Source organism: Mustela lutreola, chromosome 1 (genome assembly GCF_030435805.1).
Source record: "Mustela lutreola isolate mMusLut2 chromosome 1, mMusLut2.pri, whole genome shotgun sequence".
Classification (NCBI taxonomy): domain Eukaryota; kingdom Metazoa; phylum Chordata; class Mammalia; order Carnivora; family Mustelidae; genus Mustela; species Mustela lutreola.
In genome coordinates this window covers 183,474,444-183,493,136 of record NC_081290.1, presented here as the reverse complement: position 1 = coordinate 183,493,136, position 18,693 = coordinate 183,474,444, and the positions used below count along the sequence as shown (strand labels likewise).

The 18,693-nt window shown below is 47.9% G+C and overlaps 2 protein-coding genes across 2 annotated transcripts in view; both read right to left on the bottom strand.

The window, feature by feature from the left end:
- The window catches only part of LOC131828791 (uncharacterized), a 23,120-nt gene extending 9,484 nt beyond the window's left edge, over positions 1–13,636 (bottom strand). Inside the window, exons 1-8 of the mRNA XM_059169851.1 lie at positions 13,586–13,636; positions 12,447–12,587; positions 12,075–12,192; positions 11,671–11,855; positions 11,353–11,478; positions 11,031–11,223; positions 10,190–10,312; positions 7,314–7,465 (exon numbers count right to left, since the gene is read on the bottom strand). Of these exons, the coding sequence (XP_059025834.1) occupies positions 7,314–7,465; positions 10,190–10,312; positions 11,031–11,223; positions 11,353–11,478; positions 11,671–11,855; positions 12,075–12,192; positions 12,447–12,587; positions 13,586–13,636 (1,089 nt within the window). The remainder of the gene's footprint in view (positions 1–7,313; positions 7,466–10,189; positions 10,313–11,030; positions 11,224–11,352; positions 11,479–11,670; positions 11,856–12,074; positions 12,193–12,446; positions 12,588–13,585) is intronic.
- On the bottom strand, positions 12,482–18,693 carry LOC131835688 (uncharacterized). Its single transcript, XM_059180154.1, has 7 exons — positions 18,583–18,693; positions 17,742–17,863; positions 16,835–17,065; positions 16,202–16,537; positions 15,500–15,880; positions 14,457–14,627; positions 12,482–14,053 (listed from the first exon to the last, which is right to left on the bottom strand). Exons 3-7 carry the CDS (start codon positions 17,001–17,003, stop codon positions 13,800–13,802), a joined length of 1,311 nt encoding a protein of 436 aa, XP_059036137.1. The 5' UTR covers positions 17,004–17,065; positions 17,742–17,863; positions 18,583–18,693; the 3' UTR covers positions 12,482–13,799.

Below are 18,693 nucleotides of genomic sequence, written 5' to 3'. Positions count from 1 at the left end.
CCGTAGGGCCTATACTGTAGACCCTACTGGGCCTCTTCTTCATATGGCTGCTACTTTTTCTTTTTTTCCCAGTAATATTTTAAGATATAATTTCTTTTTTCCTCCCCCCCCCCAAGTGTTTATTTAAATTCCAGTTAGTTAATGTACAGTGTAATATTAGTTTCAGGTGTAGAATTTAGTGATTCATCATTTACATACAACACCCGGTGCCCATCATAAGTGCCCTCCTTAATGCCCATTACCTATTTCACCCATCCCCTGCTCATCTCCCCTCCAGTAACCATCAGTTTGTTCTCCATAGTTAAGACTCTGTTTCTTGGTTTGCCTCTCTTCCCTCCCCCCATGTTCATTTGTTTTGTTTCTTAAGTTCTACATGTGAGTGAAATCTTATTGTATTTGTCTTTCTCTGACTTATTTTGCTCAGCATAATACTCTCTAGCTCTGTCATGTCATTGCAAATGGCAAGATTTCATCCTTTTTCATGGCTTAGTAATATTCCATTGGGGTGTGTGTGTGTGTGTGTGTGTGTGTTTATGTGTATATAGTGTGTGTCTGTATATGTATACACACATATCTTTATATGTATTGATTCATCAGTTGATGGACAAATGGACTCTTTCCATAATTTGGCTATTGTTGATAGTGCTGCTATAAACACTGGTGTGTTTGTATCTCTTCAAATTAGTATATTTGCATACTCTGGGTAAATATCTAGTGGTGCAATTGCTGGATCCTAGGTAGTTCTATTTTTAACTTTTTAAGGACCCTCCATACTGTTTTCAGGAATGGCTGCTCTAGTTTGTGTTCCCTCCAACACTACACAAGGGTTCCCCTTTCTCCACATCCTCACCAACACCTGTTGTTTCCTGTGTTGTTAATATTAACCATTCTTTCAGGCATGAGACCACAATATCTCATTGTGATTTTGATTTGCATTTCTTTTTTTTTTTAAAGATTTTATTTATTTAACAGACAGAGATCACAAGTAGGCAGAGAGGCAGACAGAGAGGAGGAAGCAAGTTCCCTGCTGAGCAGAGAGCCCTATGTGGGGCTCGATCCCAGGACCCTGGGATCATGACCTGAGCCGAAGGCAGAGGCTTTAACCCACTGAGCCACCCAGGCGCCCCTTGATTTGCATTTCATTTGATGAGTGATGTTGAGCATCTTTTCATGTGTCTGTTGGCCATCTGGATATTATCTTTGGAGGAATGACTGTTCATGTCTTCTGCCCATTTTTAACTGGGTTATTTGTTTTTTCAGTATTGAGTTTTAAATAAGTTCTATATATATTTTAGATACTAAACCTTTACCAGACATGTCATTTGCAAATAATTTCTCCTATTCCATAGGTTGCCTTTTAGCTTTGTTGATGGTTCCTTCACTGTGCAGAAGCTTTTTATTTTGATGAAGTCCCAATAGTTTATTTTTGCTTTTGTTCCCCTTGCTGCTGAAGACATATCTAGTAAGATGCTGCTATGGTTGATGTCAGAAAGGTTACTGTCTTTGTTCTCCTCTAGGATTTTGATGGTTTCGTGTCTCACATGTAGGTCTTTCATTCATTTTGAATTTGTGTCTGTGAATGGTGTAAGAAAGTGGTCCAGCTTCATTCTTTTGCATGATGCTGCCCAGTTTTTCCAACATCATTTGAAGAGACTGTCCTTTTTTCACTGGATATTCTTTCCTGATTTGTCAAAGGTTAATTGGCCATATAGTTGTGGGTTAATTTCTCAGTTTTCTCTTCTGTTCTATTGATCTATGCATCTTTTTTTTTGTGCCGGTACCATCCTGTCTTGATCACTAAGCTTTGGAATACAACTTGAAGTCTGGAATTGTGGTATCTCCAGCTTTGCTTTTCTTTTTCAAGGTTGCTTTGGCATTTTTGGTCCCATACAAATTTTAGGATTGCTTGTTCTAGCTCTGTAAAAAATGCTGGTGGTATTATGATAGGGATCACTTTAATTGATGGCCACTACTTTCAAGAACAGGAGACTTAGCTGACTTTCTTAATACATAGAAACAAAGAGTTGGACAAAATGAGGAGACAGAGGAATATGTCCCAAATGAAAGAATAGGACAAAGTCACAGCAAAGAGCTCAGTGAAATGAAGATAAGCAATATCCCTGATAAAGAATTCAAAGTAATGATCATAAAGATACTTACTGGTCTTGAGAAAGAATGATGATCTCAGCAAGATCTTCAACAAGGAGATAGAAAATATAAAAAAATAACTAATCAGAGATAAAGAGCTCAATAGTTAAAATTAAGAACATACTGGAGGGAATTAACAGCAGATTAGAGGATACAGAAGAGCAGAGCAGTGAGCTTGAAGAGAGAGAATAATGGAAAATAACCAAGCTGAACAGGACAAAAAAGAATAATAATAAATGAGAGTAGGTTAAAGGAACTCAGCAACACTATCAAGTGTAGTAACATTCCTATCACATGGATCCCAGAAGAAAAAGAGAAAGCAGGGAGCAGAAAACTTATTAGAAGAAATAACAGCTGAAAATTTCCCTAATCTGGGGAAGGAAACAGATGTCCAGATCCAGGAGGCACAGAAAGCCCCAACAAAATCAATCTAGGGAGGTCCACACCAAGACATATAATAATTGAAGTGGTATGAAGTAGGGATAAAGAGAATTTTAAAAGCAGCAAGAGAAAAGAAAATAGTTACGCACAAGGGAAACCTCATAAAGCTATCATTTTATTTTTCAGCACAACTTTGCCGGCCAGAAGACAGTGGCATGATATATTCAAAGTGCTGAAAGGAAAGAAAAAACTGCAACCAAGAATACTTTATCCAGCAAGGCTATAATTCAGAATAGAAGGAGAGATAAAGAGTTTCCCAGAAAAAAGTAAAAGGAGTTCATCACCACTAAACCAGCCTTATGGGAAACATTAAAGGTAATTCTTTAAGTGTAAAGAAAAGGCTGTATTTGGGTGTAATAGAATTAGGAAAGGAAAAAAATTCATAGGTAAGTAGAAATATAATAAAAGATTAATCATTTATAAACCAGGTACAGAAGTTAAATCGCAAAGGGACTAAAATCAATTATATCTATAAAAACCAGTCAAGAAATTCACAAAATAAAAGGATGTAAAGTATGGCATAATATAAATAAAATGTTGTGGAGGGGATTAAAATTTTAGTGCTTTTATTTTAAAATTTTTAAGGATTTTATTTATATATTTGACACAGAGAAAGAGAGAGATCACAAGTAAGTAGGTCAGCAGGCAGAGGGAGATGGAGAAGCAGGGTCCCACTGAGCAGGGAGCCTGATGCAGCTGGATCCCAGGACCCTGAGATCATGACCTGAGCCGAAGGCAGATGCTTAACTGATGGAGCCACCCAAGCACCCCAATTTTAGGGCTTTTTGAATGGGTTCAAACTTAAGTGACCATCAACATAACATAGATTGCTATACAGATAGGACCTTATATATCAACCTAATGGTAACCACAAATCAAAAAGCTATAATAGGCAAAAAACAAAGAGAAAGAAATCCAAGCATATCACTAAGGAAAACCATCAAGCCAAAGGGAAGAGAGTAAAAGAAGAAAGGAATGGAGAACTACAAAACAATCATAAAGACACATAACAAAATGGCAAAAGTACATACTTATTAATAAACACTTTGTTTAGAGGTCCTAGCAGGGGAATGCAGCTACTTGTACACACACAATAATTACTTTGAATATAAATGGACTAACTGCACCAGTCAAGACATGGGCTGACTGAATGGATAAAAAAATAAGACCCAGCTATATGCTGTCTATGAGAGATTCACTTTGACCTAAAGATACAGATTGAAAGTGAAGGTATGGAAAAACATTTTTCATGCAAATGGAAGTGAAAAGAAAACTGAAGTATCAATAATGGGCAAAATAGACTTTAAAACAAAAACTGTAACAAGAGACGAAGAAGAGTACTACCTAATGATAGAAGGAACAATTCAACAAGGAGATGTAACAATTGTAAATATTTATGCACCCAACATGGGAGGACCCACATGTATAAAGCAACAATTAACAGACATAAAGGAAGAAATCAATAATAGTAGGGACTTTACCACCCCACTTACATCAATGAGTAGATCATCTAGACAGAAAATCAACAAGGAAACAGTGGCTTTGAACGACACATTGGACCAGGTAGATCGAACAGATACATTCCGAACATTTTATCCAAAAACAGAGTACCCATTCTTTCCACATGCAAATGGAATATTCTCCAGTACAGATCACATGTTAAGACACAAAACAAGTCCCAACAAATTAAAAAAGACAGAAATCATGTAATGAATATTTTCTAACTACAAGGGTATGAAACTAGAAATCAATCTCAAGAAAAAATCCAGAAAGAACACAAATACATGAAGGTTAAATAACATGTTGCTAAACAATAAATGGGTCAACCAACACATCAAAGAAGAAATTAAAAAAAAAATACATACGGAGACAAATGAAAATGGAAACACAATAGTCCCAAATCTTTGGGATGCAGCAATAGCAGTTGTAAGATGGAGAATTACAGCAATATAGGCCTAATCCAAGAAGCAAGAAGAATCTCAAACAACCTAAACTTACAACAAAAGGAGCCTGAAAAAGAAGAACATACAAAACCCAAAGCCAGTAAAAGTAAAGAAATGATAAATATTAGAGTAAAAATAAATAAAATAAGGACTTAAAATTAGAACAAATTAGAAAATTTTCAAAATTGATAAACCTTCAGCCACACTCATAAAGACAGAGAGGGAGATGACTCAAATAAATAAAATCAGAAATAAATGAGAAGAAATAACAACTAACACCATAGAAATACAAAACATTATAAGAGAATATAATGAAAGATTATATGCCCACAAATTGGATGACCTAAAAGAAATGGGTAAATTCTTAGAAACATATAACCTTCTAAAACTGCAATTAGGAAGAATTAGAAAATTTTGACAGAGAAATTACTAGCAATAAAATTGAATCAGTAATTGTAAAAAAAAAAAAAAAAAAAAAAACTCCCAAAAAACAAAAATCCAGGACCAGATGGCTTCCCAGGTGAATTCTAACAAACTTTTAAGGAACTGTTAATACCTATTCTCAAGCTACCCCAAAAGACAGAAGAGGAAGGAAAGCTTCCAAATTCATTCTATGAGGCCAGCATTATCCTGATACTACACTACAAAGACACTACAACCAACCCCCCATTTAACTCTATGCCAATATCTCTGATGAACATAGATGCAAAAATCCTCAACAAAATATTAGCAAACTGAATCCAACAATACATTTAAAAAAATCACTCACCATGATCAAGTGGGATTTATTCCAGGGGTGCAAGTATCATTCAATATTCACAAATCAATCAACATGATACCTCATATTAATAAGAGAAAGAATAAAAACCATATGATCATCTCAATAGATGCAGAAAAAGCATTTGGCGAAATATAACATTCATTCATGATAAAAATCTTCAACAAAGTAGGTAGAGACCATACATGAAACACCCACAACTAACACCATTATATGGTGTTAAAATTGGGAGCTTTTCCTGTAAGATAGGGAATTAGACACGGATGTCCACTCTCACCACTTTTATTCAACATAGCACTGGAAACCCTAGTCACAGCAATCAGACAAGAAAAAGATGTATAATCCCAATTGGTAAAGAAGAATTTTGTAAAACTTTCACTATTTGTAGGTGACATGATGCTATATACGGAAAACCCTAAAGACTCCACCAAAAAACTACTAGAACTGATATATGAATTCAGTGAAGTCACAGGATGCAAAGTTAATATACAGAGTTGTATTTCTATAATGAATAATGAAATAGCAGAAAGAGAAATTAAGAAAACAGTCCCATTTACAATTGCACCAAAAATAGTAAAATGCCCAGGAATAAATTTAACTGTGGAGGGGAAAGACCTGAACTCTTAAAACTATAAAACACTGATGAAAGAAGGGATGCCTGGGTGGCTCAGTGGGTTAAGCATCTGCCTTTGGCTTGGGTCATGATTCCAGGATCCTGGGATTGAGCCCCGCATCGGTCTCACTGCTCATCCAGGAGCCTGCTTCTCCCTCAGCCTAACATTCCCGCTGCTTGTGCTCTCTCTCCCTCTCACCCTGAAAAATAAATAAAGTCTTCACTACACTGATGAGTGAAATTGAAGATGACAAACAAATGGAAGGATATTCCATGCTTATGGACTGGAAGAACCAATATTGTTAAAATGTTCATATTTCCCAAAGTAATATACAGATTTAGTGTAATCCCTATGAGAATACCAACAGTATTTTTTTAAAGATTATTTATTTATTTGAGAGAGAGACAATGAGAAAGAGAGCGAGCGTGAGAGGGGAGAAGTCAGAGAGAGAGACGACTGGATGAAAGAGACATGGCATACATATATACATAGATATGCACAAGGGAATATTAATCAGTCATAAAAAGAAGAATGAAATCTTGCCATCTGTGACAACAGGGAAGGACCTAGAGGGTATTAGGCTAAGTGAGATAATTCAGGCAAAGAAGGACAAATACCATGATTTCACTCATATGTGGAATTTAAGAAAGAAAACAAATGAACAAAGGAGAGACAAAAAAACAAACAAAGAACAAACTCACAATTGTCAGAGGAAGGAGAGAGGGGGAAACAGGTGAAGGGGACTGACAGTACACTTGTCATGATGAGCACTGAGTAATGTATAGAATTGTTGAATCAGATTGTACACCTGAACTAATAGAACGCTGTGTTAATTATACTTGAATAAAAAAATGAGAAAAATAATAATATCTATGGCATAGGGTTTTTGTGAAGATTAAATGAATTCATTCACGCAAGTTGTTTAGAACATTTTATGGCATGTATAAAGTACTAAATTGATTCTACTTACTGTCAGTTAAGAGATTAGATTGTAGATTGGTAAACTGACTTCTTTCTCTCTTTAAGATTTTATTTATTTATTTGACACAGAGAGAGAGAGAGAGAGAGAGATCACAAGTAGGCAGAGAGGCAGGCAGAGAGAGGGGGGGTAAGCAGGCTCCCTGCTGAGCAGAGAGCACATGTGGAGCTCGATCCCAGGACCCTGGGTTCATGACCTGAGCCGAAGGCAGAGGCTTAACTGACTGAGCCACCCAGGCGCCCCTGGTAAAGTGACTTCTGTCAGTCCCTTTATAGGAGAGACTAGTAAATTCCCAATTCCAGCTGCTTAATCCCAATACGTATCACCACCTGAAAGCCTCCTTCCTGGTCACCTTAACCTTCTTGGCTGCAAGATGACTGCTCCACAGAGAGGCCAGAACCCAGACTTACATGCAGCTGGGGGATGAGGAGGTGCAGGACAGAGAGGCCATACTGGTAAACCACAAACTCCCTGGCAGAAAGATCTGTGGGTTGCACAATGATAAGCTCTTCCTTCTGCATTATCTGAGGTTTTGGGACATCCTGCAAAGAGCTTTTGGGGGCTATAGAAATCAAGAGAAAACAGCAACGATTTTACTGACTTTTCTGTCCAGTAACGATTCTTAATAAAAGCAACAAGAACAACAACACTATTCAACTTAGAAAAGGTATAATTGCTTCGATCATCCATTCATCCACACACCCATCCAAACAACCATCCATCCACCCACCCATCCACCCACCCACCCATCCATCTGTCCACCCATTCATCCACCCACCCATCCATGCTATCTACATGCACAGTGCCTCAGATCCTCCCATCCATTTTCATGAAAAAGCAAATCAGTAAATAGGAACAAAAGTGCCTGAATCAAAACCAAACCAAACCAAACCAAAACAAAACACCAAGGATCTGGAAAAGATGGCAACAATTTTCTTCTACTATTTCATAGGGTTGTTTGGAGCACTAAATGTAATGTCCTCCGAACTGTGTCTGGCCCAGGGGAAGCACTCAGTAAACATTAGCCGGATTAACATCACAATCTTCCTTCCTCACAGAATTCTCTCTAATGGGCCTTAGGTCTTTAAACATACTGTGTTGTCTTTTTATTCTTGAGAAGACAATGAGAAAAACTTGGGTAGCATGGTGTAGGAAACAATGCTGAACTTGCAGCCAGAGACCTGGCTTCTGATCCAGGTCCTGGGACACCCCAGGAAAGACACTAAACTTCTTTGAACATCAGCTCTCTCACCTAGAAAAAGTAATTGAGGGGCGCCTGGGTGGCTCAGTGGGTTGGGCCTCTGCCTTCAGCTCGGGTCGTGATCTCCAGGTCTTGGGATCGAGCCCCGCATTGGGCTCTCTGCTCTGCGGGGAGCCTACTTCTCCCTCTCTCTCTGCTTACCTCTCTGCCTACTTGTGATCTCTCTCTCTCTCTGTCAAATAAACAAATAAAATCTTAAAAACAAAATAGGAAGCGAATAATCTTTTGCAATCTTACAGAATTAAAGTTTGGGTGACCAGGCATAAACATGGCAGTGTATATAAAATTGCTTTCTTTTTTTGTTTTAAAGATTTTTATTTATTTATTTGAGAGAGAGACCGTGCGCACAAGCAGGGGGAGGGACAGAGGGAGAGGGAGAAACAGACTCCCTGTGGAGCAGGGAGCCTGATGTGGGGCTTGATCCCAGGACCACCGGATCATGACATGAGCCAAAGGCAGATGCTTAACCGACTAACCCACCCAGGTACCCCAAAATTACTTTCAACATTATACAGTCAATACCAGGGGCGCCTGGGTGGCTCAGTGGGTTAAGCCGCTGCCTTCGGCTCAGGTCATGATCTCAGGGTCCTGGGATCGAGTTCCGCATCCGGCTCTCTGCTCAGCAGGGAGCCTACTTCACTCTCTCTCTCTCTATCTCTCTGCCTGCCTCTCTGCGTACTTGTGATCTCTCTCTGTCAAATAAATAAATAAAAATCTTTAAAAAAAATAAATAAAGTCAATACCATTGTAAGACAATAGAGGTTGAAGTGGTGGTGAGAACCCACTTTCTGCCCACCCTCTTCTTAGTTTCCCCTAAAGGGACGCCCAATTAATACTACAATTGGTTAAGTTCTGGGGTCAGCAAAACTTTGTCTGTAAAGGGTCAGAAAGTAAATATTTGAGGCTTTGCCTGCTGAGAGGCAAAACTGGGGTTCAAATTCAGTTGTCCCACCTTCACGGTGGAAGCGTAGTCTCACTCCCCCTCAGGGCCTTCTCTTGCTTCTCTGACACACAGTGATCTGTCCTCCTGGGAACTCACCACAAGAGCCTGCATCCCCCTTTAGGCACTGCCCTATGGTGCTGGGTCATTTTTCATATGGGTGAGCAGGTTAAGGGCACAGACTCTGGGACTGGATTCCAGCTGAACTCCTTGCTAGCAGCATGATTTCTGACTACTTCTTTGACCTAGTCAGATGCTTCAGTTTCTCTATGAGTAAAAGTACCTCCTTTACTGTGTTGTTATAAAGATTGAACAGCTGATGTGTCCAATGTCTGGGAATAGCACACAGAAGAGTGCAAAGCACTCTGCAAGAATGTCACTCCTCTTTTGAATCCCCTCACCCAACCAATAACTTACAAATGGAAAACTCTGCTTAGCTTGTGGGCCACATAGAAACAGCTCACTGGCGGTGGCCCGTGGGCCACAGTTGGCTGACCTGTGGTCAAATTCAAGGACGATTATGGAATTGTACTGCTAGCGGCCTGCACTGTGGTCAACTGAAAGGCACATTGTTTCCTTTTCATCCTCTTCCACTTGGCAGGTAAGTGGGTTGAAATAGATGTGAATCTTCAGGGCAAGGCCAGCCAGATCCTTGCTTGAGTTCCACTGTCAAGGGGTGGTATTGGGAAAGTGATCTGGAGTCCCTTTTTGGGGCGCGGGCTTCCTATTCGTTATCTCCTCAGCCTATCTCCTTTTGTCTCACCCTCTTCTATTAAGTCCTTGTAACATGTGGCCGGCCAGTAGGGATTAAAATCCTGAGATTTAGATTCAGTATTCAGTGGGAAGATGGAGGTCTTTAGGACTTCCCCTTTGAAATTGGCCAAGTTATTTTTGCAGTGAGACTTTGATTCCTATTTCTTATTCCTTAGTGGAAAGGGCCCTTGGGAATCTTAGGTTGGGGGTGGGCAGAAAGGGATGATTGGTAGATCCAGATTCTGACATTCCCAGTGCCCAGCGGTCACACCATCAAATGCCTTCAGTGCACCATGATAGCTCCAAAAGGGGCTGCAGGGAAAGGAGCTTACCTAGCTGGTGATGCATCTGTCCCTGTAGTTCAGCTTCCTCCTTGCGGGCTTGGGACCAGATGTCTACTTTCTCCAGGGTAGAAAGGAGTGGTGAGGTCCACATGATGTCAGCTTTATCTGCATCTGAACAGAGAAGAAGACAGTTGTTGGAGTAAGGGCCCAGGGCTGTGGCTAAAGTAAGAAGAGCCAGAGGTAGTATCAGATGTGACAGATGGCTGGAAAGACAGCCCCAGGGTCCTCTGATGTGTATCCACACCCTGTATCATCCCCTCTCCTTGAGAGTGGGTTGCATCTAGTAACTAATTTCTAATGAGCAGCATATGGTACAGGTGATGAGATCAGGATACAACAAGACGGTTGCTTCCATTTTCCTTCGTCCCTTCTCGCTTGCTCTGAAGGAAGCCGGCTGCCATGCTGTGAGCTCCTCCTTGAAGTCCACGGTCAGCAAGAACGGAGGTCTCTGGCCAACAACCATAGGACGGGACATTGATTCCCCAGGCAAACCTTAAAGTGACAGCAGCCTTAGCCCAACATCTCGGTGGAGCCTGTAGGAGACTCTGAGCCACAGGCACCCCGCTCCCCCAAGCGGCACCACATTCCTGACCTGCACAAACTGAGATAATCAGTTTGTAGTGTTAAGCCATCGAATTTTCAGATAGTTTGTTACATAGCAACAGAAAATGAGTACGATGAGTTTCTCTATGTTCTCTATGTTTTACCTGAAGAACCTTCCATGGCCACACAGTTAGAGAGCTGGGAGCCCTGACCATCGTCTTAGAACTTATCAAACATGATCAGCATTGGCGGCAGCAGAGAATGCCGTGCTGGTGACCAGCCTTACCTGTTGCAGGCCCCTGGTCCCCCAGGCCTGGGCCACGGCCTTGAGCTCCCTGTAGCACCTCAGTGACGCTCTTCAGGAAGGGGATCAGGAGCGGGCAAGCAGCAGCCGGGTCCCTGAGAGAAGGGGTGATCTTTCCATAGAATCTGTCTCCAGGGTAATTCTCCAAACATGCAGGGGAGCCTGACGCAATGATCTAGGACAAAATAGAACTCGGTTCCACATGTGGCTCCCACCTCTCTCACGGGGCTGCTTTGGGAACTACCCTCCGAAGCCCCCACTGAACTGGACATGCAGATCTCCATGGCCACGTCCAAGGCCGTACCTGGGTGTGGAAGAGGTGGAGGCGGCTCAGCTCCCGCTGGTACTGCAGGAGGCCTAGGGCCCTATCCAGAAAGTTCTGTCTGTGCCTTACCACCTCCCGACACTCCTCAGAGAGACGCTCAGCCACCTAGAGCACAGGAAGTGAAAGGCCCACATGAAAAGGGAGCTTCCATCTCTCCTCCCACTCCCCTCCCAACCTATCTGCTGCCCCTTGGGCCCATTCATTCCTGACTGTCACGCTGCCCTGAAGAACCACACTGACAACCCGGGAGCACGTGCTCCTCCCGCGTGGGTCTGCTTATCAGCCTCCACGCCTCACCTTCCAGGGACGGTTCCAGACGTGCGGGCTCGGACTACTATGCTGCTGCAGCCACGTCTCCTGCTCCTGGCCCCGCAGCCGGCCGCCCGCCTGCCTGAGCTTCTCTGCTGTCTGTGCTAAAGTCCGCAGAACTTTCTGCACGCCTAGCATCATCTGTGCCTCCTGCTCCCACTCCTCTCTGTCTGCTGCAAGGGGCAGAGAAAGGGGCCACGTGAGAGCAGCCACCCTAGGGGAGAGGGAGAAGAAGAAAAGACAGGGTTTATGGGACTCCATGGGGACGGAGCCCGGTGGGGCAGGTGAGCCTGCTGGTGAGCGTTCAGAGGGACGGACGGACTCCCCACCAGGCAGCTGTGGGAGGCATCCCTACTCCCGGGAGATTTCTGCTCTTGGGATCTGGGCCCCACCTTGAGAGAGCAGGCTCCGCTCGGGCCCACGCTGGGTGCTCAGGGCCCTGGCTCGCCTCTCAGTCTCCTGCAGGCGCCTGGCCTCCAGCACTGCCCGGGCCTCCTCAGCAGCCCCCAGCTGCACAGGACGGGAAACACAAAGCAAGGCAGGAGCCGTGGGCTAGGCCGTCTCAGGGCTATCCTTCCGCCTCCACCCTTAGACTCTCCGGGATGGCCAGAGTCTAGGGCCTGGAGCCAGGTGTCTGCCCTGAGACAGGTCCCACTTCTGCAGTCAGCGGGGGAGACAAAGGGTCCGCACTTACAGGAGATGCCTGTGCAGCCTGGAGGGGGGGTGGGGTGGGGGGGCTGTGAGGTGGGGCCTCTGGGCCTCACCTGCCTCCGGGCGTCTTTGCCAGAAACGGAGAGCAGCTCGACACTCAGCTGCCCCAGGCGTTCGGCTAGATGCAGCTCTTCCTGCTCCTGGCACCGCCAGTACTGCTCCCGGGCTATCAGCTCCTTCTCCAAGGTGTCCAGCTGCAACGTCCGACCGGTTTGCGGCTCCTACGCTTCTCCTCACAACCTGGGGACTCATCAAAGGTCCCCAGGGCCTCTCCTCTAGACAGGGGCCTCCCTCACTCTCCGGCGTCCAGGACTATGCTGGTGAGGCTGTTGGCTTGATCGTAATAACTGTGCCCTCGCCTCCAGACCGCAGCCCCCTTCTCCCTCCCTCTAAAGCCCGGCCTCTGTGGAGCCACCTGGCCCCCTGCCCCCACCTTCCTCTTGGGAGGTCGGGGCAGGGGGGTGTGCGGCAGCGGGAAGCTGTTCTCGTCCCCTCATCTCACCCCTTCAGACGCCTCTGTGAAACTGTGAGTCAGGGCAAGAATGAAAGTGTCTTGGCTGCTAACGAGAATCTCTTACAACACATCCATCTTTGTTCCTGAAATGAACCAGGCTGAGAATGTATGGGAGGACCCGAAGTCATTTCCATTTCCATGGAGACCTGCCAAGGGCTGAATTATTGCAATAACCTCCTGACAGGCCTTCCTTCTCCAGGCTGGCCCTGCTCCCATCCATCCTCTGCAAGGCTGCCAGAGAGAACTTTCTAGAATGCTGATGATATATCCACATGCGCACACACAAAAATGTCTGGAAGGAGATGTGCCAACCTGTTAATAGTGGCTGCACTGGTGGGAGACTGGGGGCGAGGTGAGTGGTGTCTGCATGGGGGAGCTGCTGACGGCAGATGGGGGAGAGCGATGGGGAGGAGGGACCTTGTGCTTCTTCATTTACATACGTTAAGACATGTAGGATTATAAGTAATTTATTTTCTTTTTGTATTGTGCCAAGTTTTCCAAATTTAAGAGTCTTAAAAATATTCGTATCTGATCACATCACATGTCTACTTAGAATCCTTCAGTGGCTCCCCATGGCTTTCACGGTAAGCCACATTTCCAGGCCTCAGCCAGGCACCCGAAGCTGTTGGTGATTGGTTTCCTGCCTTCCTTGCTGGCCACCCTTCACCCTCCCGGGACAGCCGTGGTCTCACGCTCCCCACCTTTGGCCTTGTTGACCCCTCGAGGCATCTTCTGGACTCAGCCCAGGTGTTACCTCTTTAGGGAAGCCTTCCTTGAGCTTTCCTGCATGTGATTTGGACGTCCCTCCCCTGTGCTCCCTTAACGCCCTTATAAACCATGATCCTGATTGGAATCCTTGGCCGACAGGAGCCCCGTCTAGTTCTTCTGCATCTCAACACCTAACACAGTGCCTGGAACCTAGAGGGTACTCAGTGTGCAGCTGCTGGATGAATTGGGAAAAGGAACAGTATGAATGGCTTCTACGAACCAGACCAGGGTCTCTCACTCCCCGAGGCAGGGCCTCCAGCCCTTGGACGATGGGCACCACCAGTCCGGTAGAGGGGTCTGTCTGAGCACCAATGACAGGACCAGGTTCCCCGGTGAAGGGGTCTATGGCCTGAGCCCCAATCGAGATTGGGATAAGACCTGTGGGAAAGCAAGAGAGAAAGAAGGAAGGGGTGGTCATGGAAAGACGCAAACATGGTGGAAGGGAGCTGAAGGACCCCTGAGAACCCCTTTTGCCCTTCGAGGGGTTCTGAGCTGAATTGGAGGGATTCTCGGAGGCCATTGACCCTGAAGGTGAAGTTCTGAAGTGCTGGTTTTTGAAAAGACCCACTTTTCTCAATGGGGGATAAATGACCTGTGGTCCTCCGATTCTGGAATCTCAGCAGCCCTAGCGGAGGTGTCAGAAGGACCCCATCCTATGACTCAAGAGTAAATAGACTGGGGGTACCCTTCCTGGAAAGTACTTTCCAGGGCTTTCTCACCCAGGGCTAAGTCACAACCCTAATCCCCCTGGGACTTTCACAGGTCCCCAGTTCCCTCCTACCTTTGCCATCAGCATCTTCCATTGAACCTGCCAGGGGTGTGGCATCACCTGAATTCCCATCAGTCTCCATGCCCAGGATGGGCACCATGAGCCCTGAGCCCTCAGGGTCTGGGATCTCCATCCCGTATAGGACCGGGACCCACAGCTCTGTCCCAGGATAGCACATCATCCCTAGTACAAGGGGGAGTTAGCAGAGAGAAGGGTGGTTGAAGGCTAAGTGCCAGGCTCAAAGGGCTAATCCCTGACCCGAGAGGCTTCCCTGCAAAGACTGCATTTGTTTCCTCTGGGGCCTCGCTTGGCCTTTTGAATTCAGGAGGAAGGTACTGAGTGGCCTTGGGGTCTGGGAGGCTGAGAACAATTTCTAGGCCACACTAAAAAGGTAAAAAGAAAAGTATCAAATATTCTTGGGCACCCACCATGTACCAAAAGTCTGAGCTTGGGAACTTCTTACAAATTACATTTTATTTGGCCCTACAATGGAACCTAAAGTATATACTGTTTTTATCCTCATTTTAAAGATGTTAAAACATAGTGAAGTCTAGTAACTTGCCCAACGTCTAAGAGTCATTAAATAGTGGGACAGGGTTTCAAACTCGAATCAGTTCTGACCCCAAATCCTGGTTCTTTTTTGTCACATTATGGGCGGAAGCTTCTAGAGAGAATGACTGAGGTAAGCTCCAGGAAGGTGCCCCTCCTACTTCCTCTCCTCATCCATCCTTGTATTAGTGGAGGTGTAAAATGGGTTTCATAACATGTTACGCTGTTGGGGACGCTCTGAAATAACAGGAGAACATATATTTCATGATCGTGACATGTAAGACCCTGCAGGATTGGCAAGAGAACAGAGTTCAAGCCCAGCATTCGCGGGATCGGGCATGAAGCCACCACACTCCTCTCTTCCCTCTGTTCCGTGTGCGTGTGTGTGTGACCCGTGGGGCTGCAGTCCTGTCCCCGAGCTTATGAGCTGAGGGTACAGAGGCACCGGGTCATTCAGGGCTTGGGATGCCAGGGGCCCAAGAGCCCAGGTCTCAGTCAGTAGGTACCTATCCTCCCACCACTGGCCATGATGGCCTCTGCTGTCCCCAGCTGCCGCTCCAGTCTCCGAGCCTGCTGCAGGGCATGGTGCAGACTCAAGCCCAGTGCCTGTCTCGTGTCCTTGATGGTAGTCTCCAGAAGCCTCTGTGTCCTCGACCCCGGCCTCTCCCGGTAGCTCTGGAGCATGGCAACCACTCGTCTCTGGGCCATCAACACATTGGCGTCCAGCAGGGCCTGTGATCCTCCCATGTGGGGCACTGTCTGGCCCTCCCGCCGAGAAGCTCCCTGCAGCCGGACCGTCTTCCCGCTCAGAGGCTCCTCAAAGCAGTCACCAGGCAGCATAAGGCTCCCCGAGGCGTCTCGCAGCCCCCCCAGGGCAAACACCTGACCTGGCAGCGGAACCCAAGAGGGTGAGGTAGGAAGGGGCTGAACAGAGATGCAGGGAGATGACGCATAAAGGAGGACCAGGGGCCTGCAGACCGGGTGAGCACAGGGGTGGGGGACTGGAAGTGAGGGGCAGGGGACAGGGAAGCCAGGACCGAGGATGCAGGTGGTATAATAGCAGAGTGGGGATAAAGGGTGGAAAGGTGGCTTTGGGGTGATTTGCAGCCTGGACCAGAATATGGGGCATGTAAGGGACTGGGGGACTGGAAAAGCCAAGCTGGGCAGAGAGGAGGGCAGGGAAGCCCAGCACTGGGGACGGCGGATACCTGTGTTTTCATCCAACCCGACTCCCAGGATTGGCGAGATGCTTCCCGTGACTGGGTCCTCCATGGGGCCCCCCAACTCGAGGGGGGCCAAGGTCTTGGTGAGAGGATTGCAGTATGTGCCCCCAAGAGTGAGCCACTGCCTGGTTTGAGGATGAAGAGTCACAGCCAGCACAGGCACCTCGATGCCGGTTGTGGGGTCGGTCATGAGCGCCCCCAGCTGTGACGTCCGTCTGGGCTGCAGGATGGGCAGGTGGGTGGCGGGAGGGGAGCCTGTGGCCAGGCAGGTTGGGTAGGGCACATAGGGGAGGATGGCGGCTTCTGACGTTCGGATGCCACCTGGACGGGCAGAGACAAGGAGACAGGGAGATAGGGAGTGTTAGCACTGTTGGTCCATTAGCCTCCCACCTGGCCCCGCAGAGCCTTCTTGTACCCAGTGGCTCTCCCCGGCCTCACCCTCTGCAGCAAGAATGTTAAAGTGAGGAGGGGGGAAGGTGTTTGCTTCTCTGCTCATCATCATACCCCACAGTGCAAGGACAGAGCCCTGCTCCCTGCCTTGGGCTCCCGGGGAGATCCTCCCAGAGGATCCCAGCAGACCCTGGCAGGGCGGGAGCTCCTTTGTGGTCAGGGTCTCACCGGAACTGAAGTCAGTGGTGGGCACCAGGGTAGCTCCCTGCAGATCGTACCCCAGATTTCCAGCTTCAGGCAGCACCTTCCCAGTGTTGGGGTGGATGAAGTAGCCAGGGGGTACGGATCCTGCATGGCCACTGGCTGGAAGCATTGCACAGTTGGGGCCAGGGACCATCAGCTTGGTAACGGGATTCACGCTGATGTCCGGGATGCCCCCATGAGGGTCTGCTGAGGCTGCTGGAAAGCAAATTATGGCTCAGCTCTGCATGTGAGGTGGACGGGCCAGGCTAGGGGCTCCCTGGGCTGGTGCCTGGAAGGAGCTGGAAGAACCCTAGCCCAACCCCAGTAGCAAGTGCTCCCTGAGGGCAGAGCATCTTGTCTTTTGCTGAGCACAGGGCTTGACCCCCCCTGCAAGACACAACACTGTGATATCATCACAGTCCAGGCTGGCAGGGGCTGGAAAGACTTTGGGAAAAAATGGTGACAGCCTATCAGTCACCTGATGGGGCTGGGGACTCCGTGTACTCAGAATTCCCACAGAGAACCCAAGAGGATCCTTCTCCCACTCTTCATTTCCAGGCAAGTCCAGCATTCTCCAAATAGGCCTTTTGCACTCATCCGTTGGGCTTTTGCTCTCAGAAAATGTTCCCTTAGGTATAAAGCCATGCTTTGGGGCAGTTTGGCTCGGTTCCTCCCCTGTTCTTTCCAGTTCGCAGGCTCCCTCTTCAGCAACACAGCTGTTGGCCCACACACTGCCCAGGAAGGCCCTCCCAGCTTTGGGGGTTTCCACTTTGCTCTGTCCTTCTCCTCCCCTGCAAGGTGTCCTGGGGGTGGGGCAAGTTTCTGCGGGCCCTGTGTACCTGAACTCTGCCGGGCCAGGTTTGGGGGGGCGGCAAGGGGGAGCAGAACCCACCTGGCCGCAGCAGTTCCGCCCCGGTGCCGGAACCTAGGACTCCCCAGGCCTTCAGGCGGTGGCCCTCCTGCAGCACAGCCTGGGACAGGCTGCTCAGAGCAGCATCCAGGGGGGGCACTTCCCTGCGGGGAGCCGGGGGGACAAGAGAGAGGCCGGATCAGGGGCCACGCTGTGAGGCATGGGGAAAGGACCCTCTGCTGTGGCCCGTTCTGGACCTGGGGAAGCCACACTCGCTCCTACCCTAGGCCACATGTCAGCAAGCCTGACTCAGAGGCACCAGCTACACACCCTTCTGGCTTCGGCCGGGTCCGGGAGGACTTCGCGGGCCCAGAGCCCACCTGGGCCTTCAGCAGCCGCCGGGCCGCCATCAGCTCGGAGCAGAAAGACGCCCACTGCTCCCGGCGGGCCCCGAGGTCTTGGCGGAGGAGCCTCAGCTGGTGACCGAGGCTGGCCGCGTATTGGCCCGCCAGACGCCCCCTGCGCCCGGCCTCCTCCTCCGCGGCGCTGGCAGCGGCCTCAGCAGCCTGGGGTCAGAGACAGCGCTGCCTGCCCGCCCGCCCGCGGGGCTGCAGACGCCCGACGGCCCGCAGCAGCCCAAGGGCCACGCACCATGCGAGCCCCTGCAGGGAGCTCCAGAACATTCTGCGGCAGGCCTAGCAGCAGCGGCAAGGGGATGAGAAATGCCCGGGGGTGGGCGGAGGAGCTAGGAGCCCTGGGGCCTGGGAGATGGGACCGTGGGAGAGGGGCCACGGGGGGCGGGGTGGGGGTGCCGGGCTCAGGGGCCCCTCCGAGCCCCATTTAGGCACAGGGACCAGGTGGAAAGGTGTGAACTCAGGCCGACCTGTTGCAGCTCCTTCGGGGGACTCCCCAGACGCTGGCCGGCAGAAGCCGGGGTGCGACGCTCAGCCCCCCACAGCTGCCGCAGAGAACGAACTTCACTTATGAGTCTGAG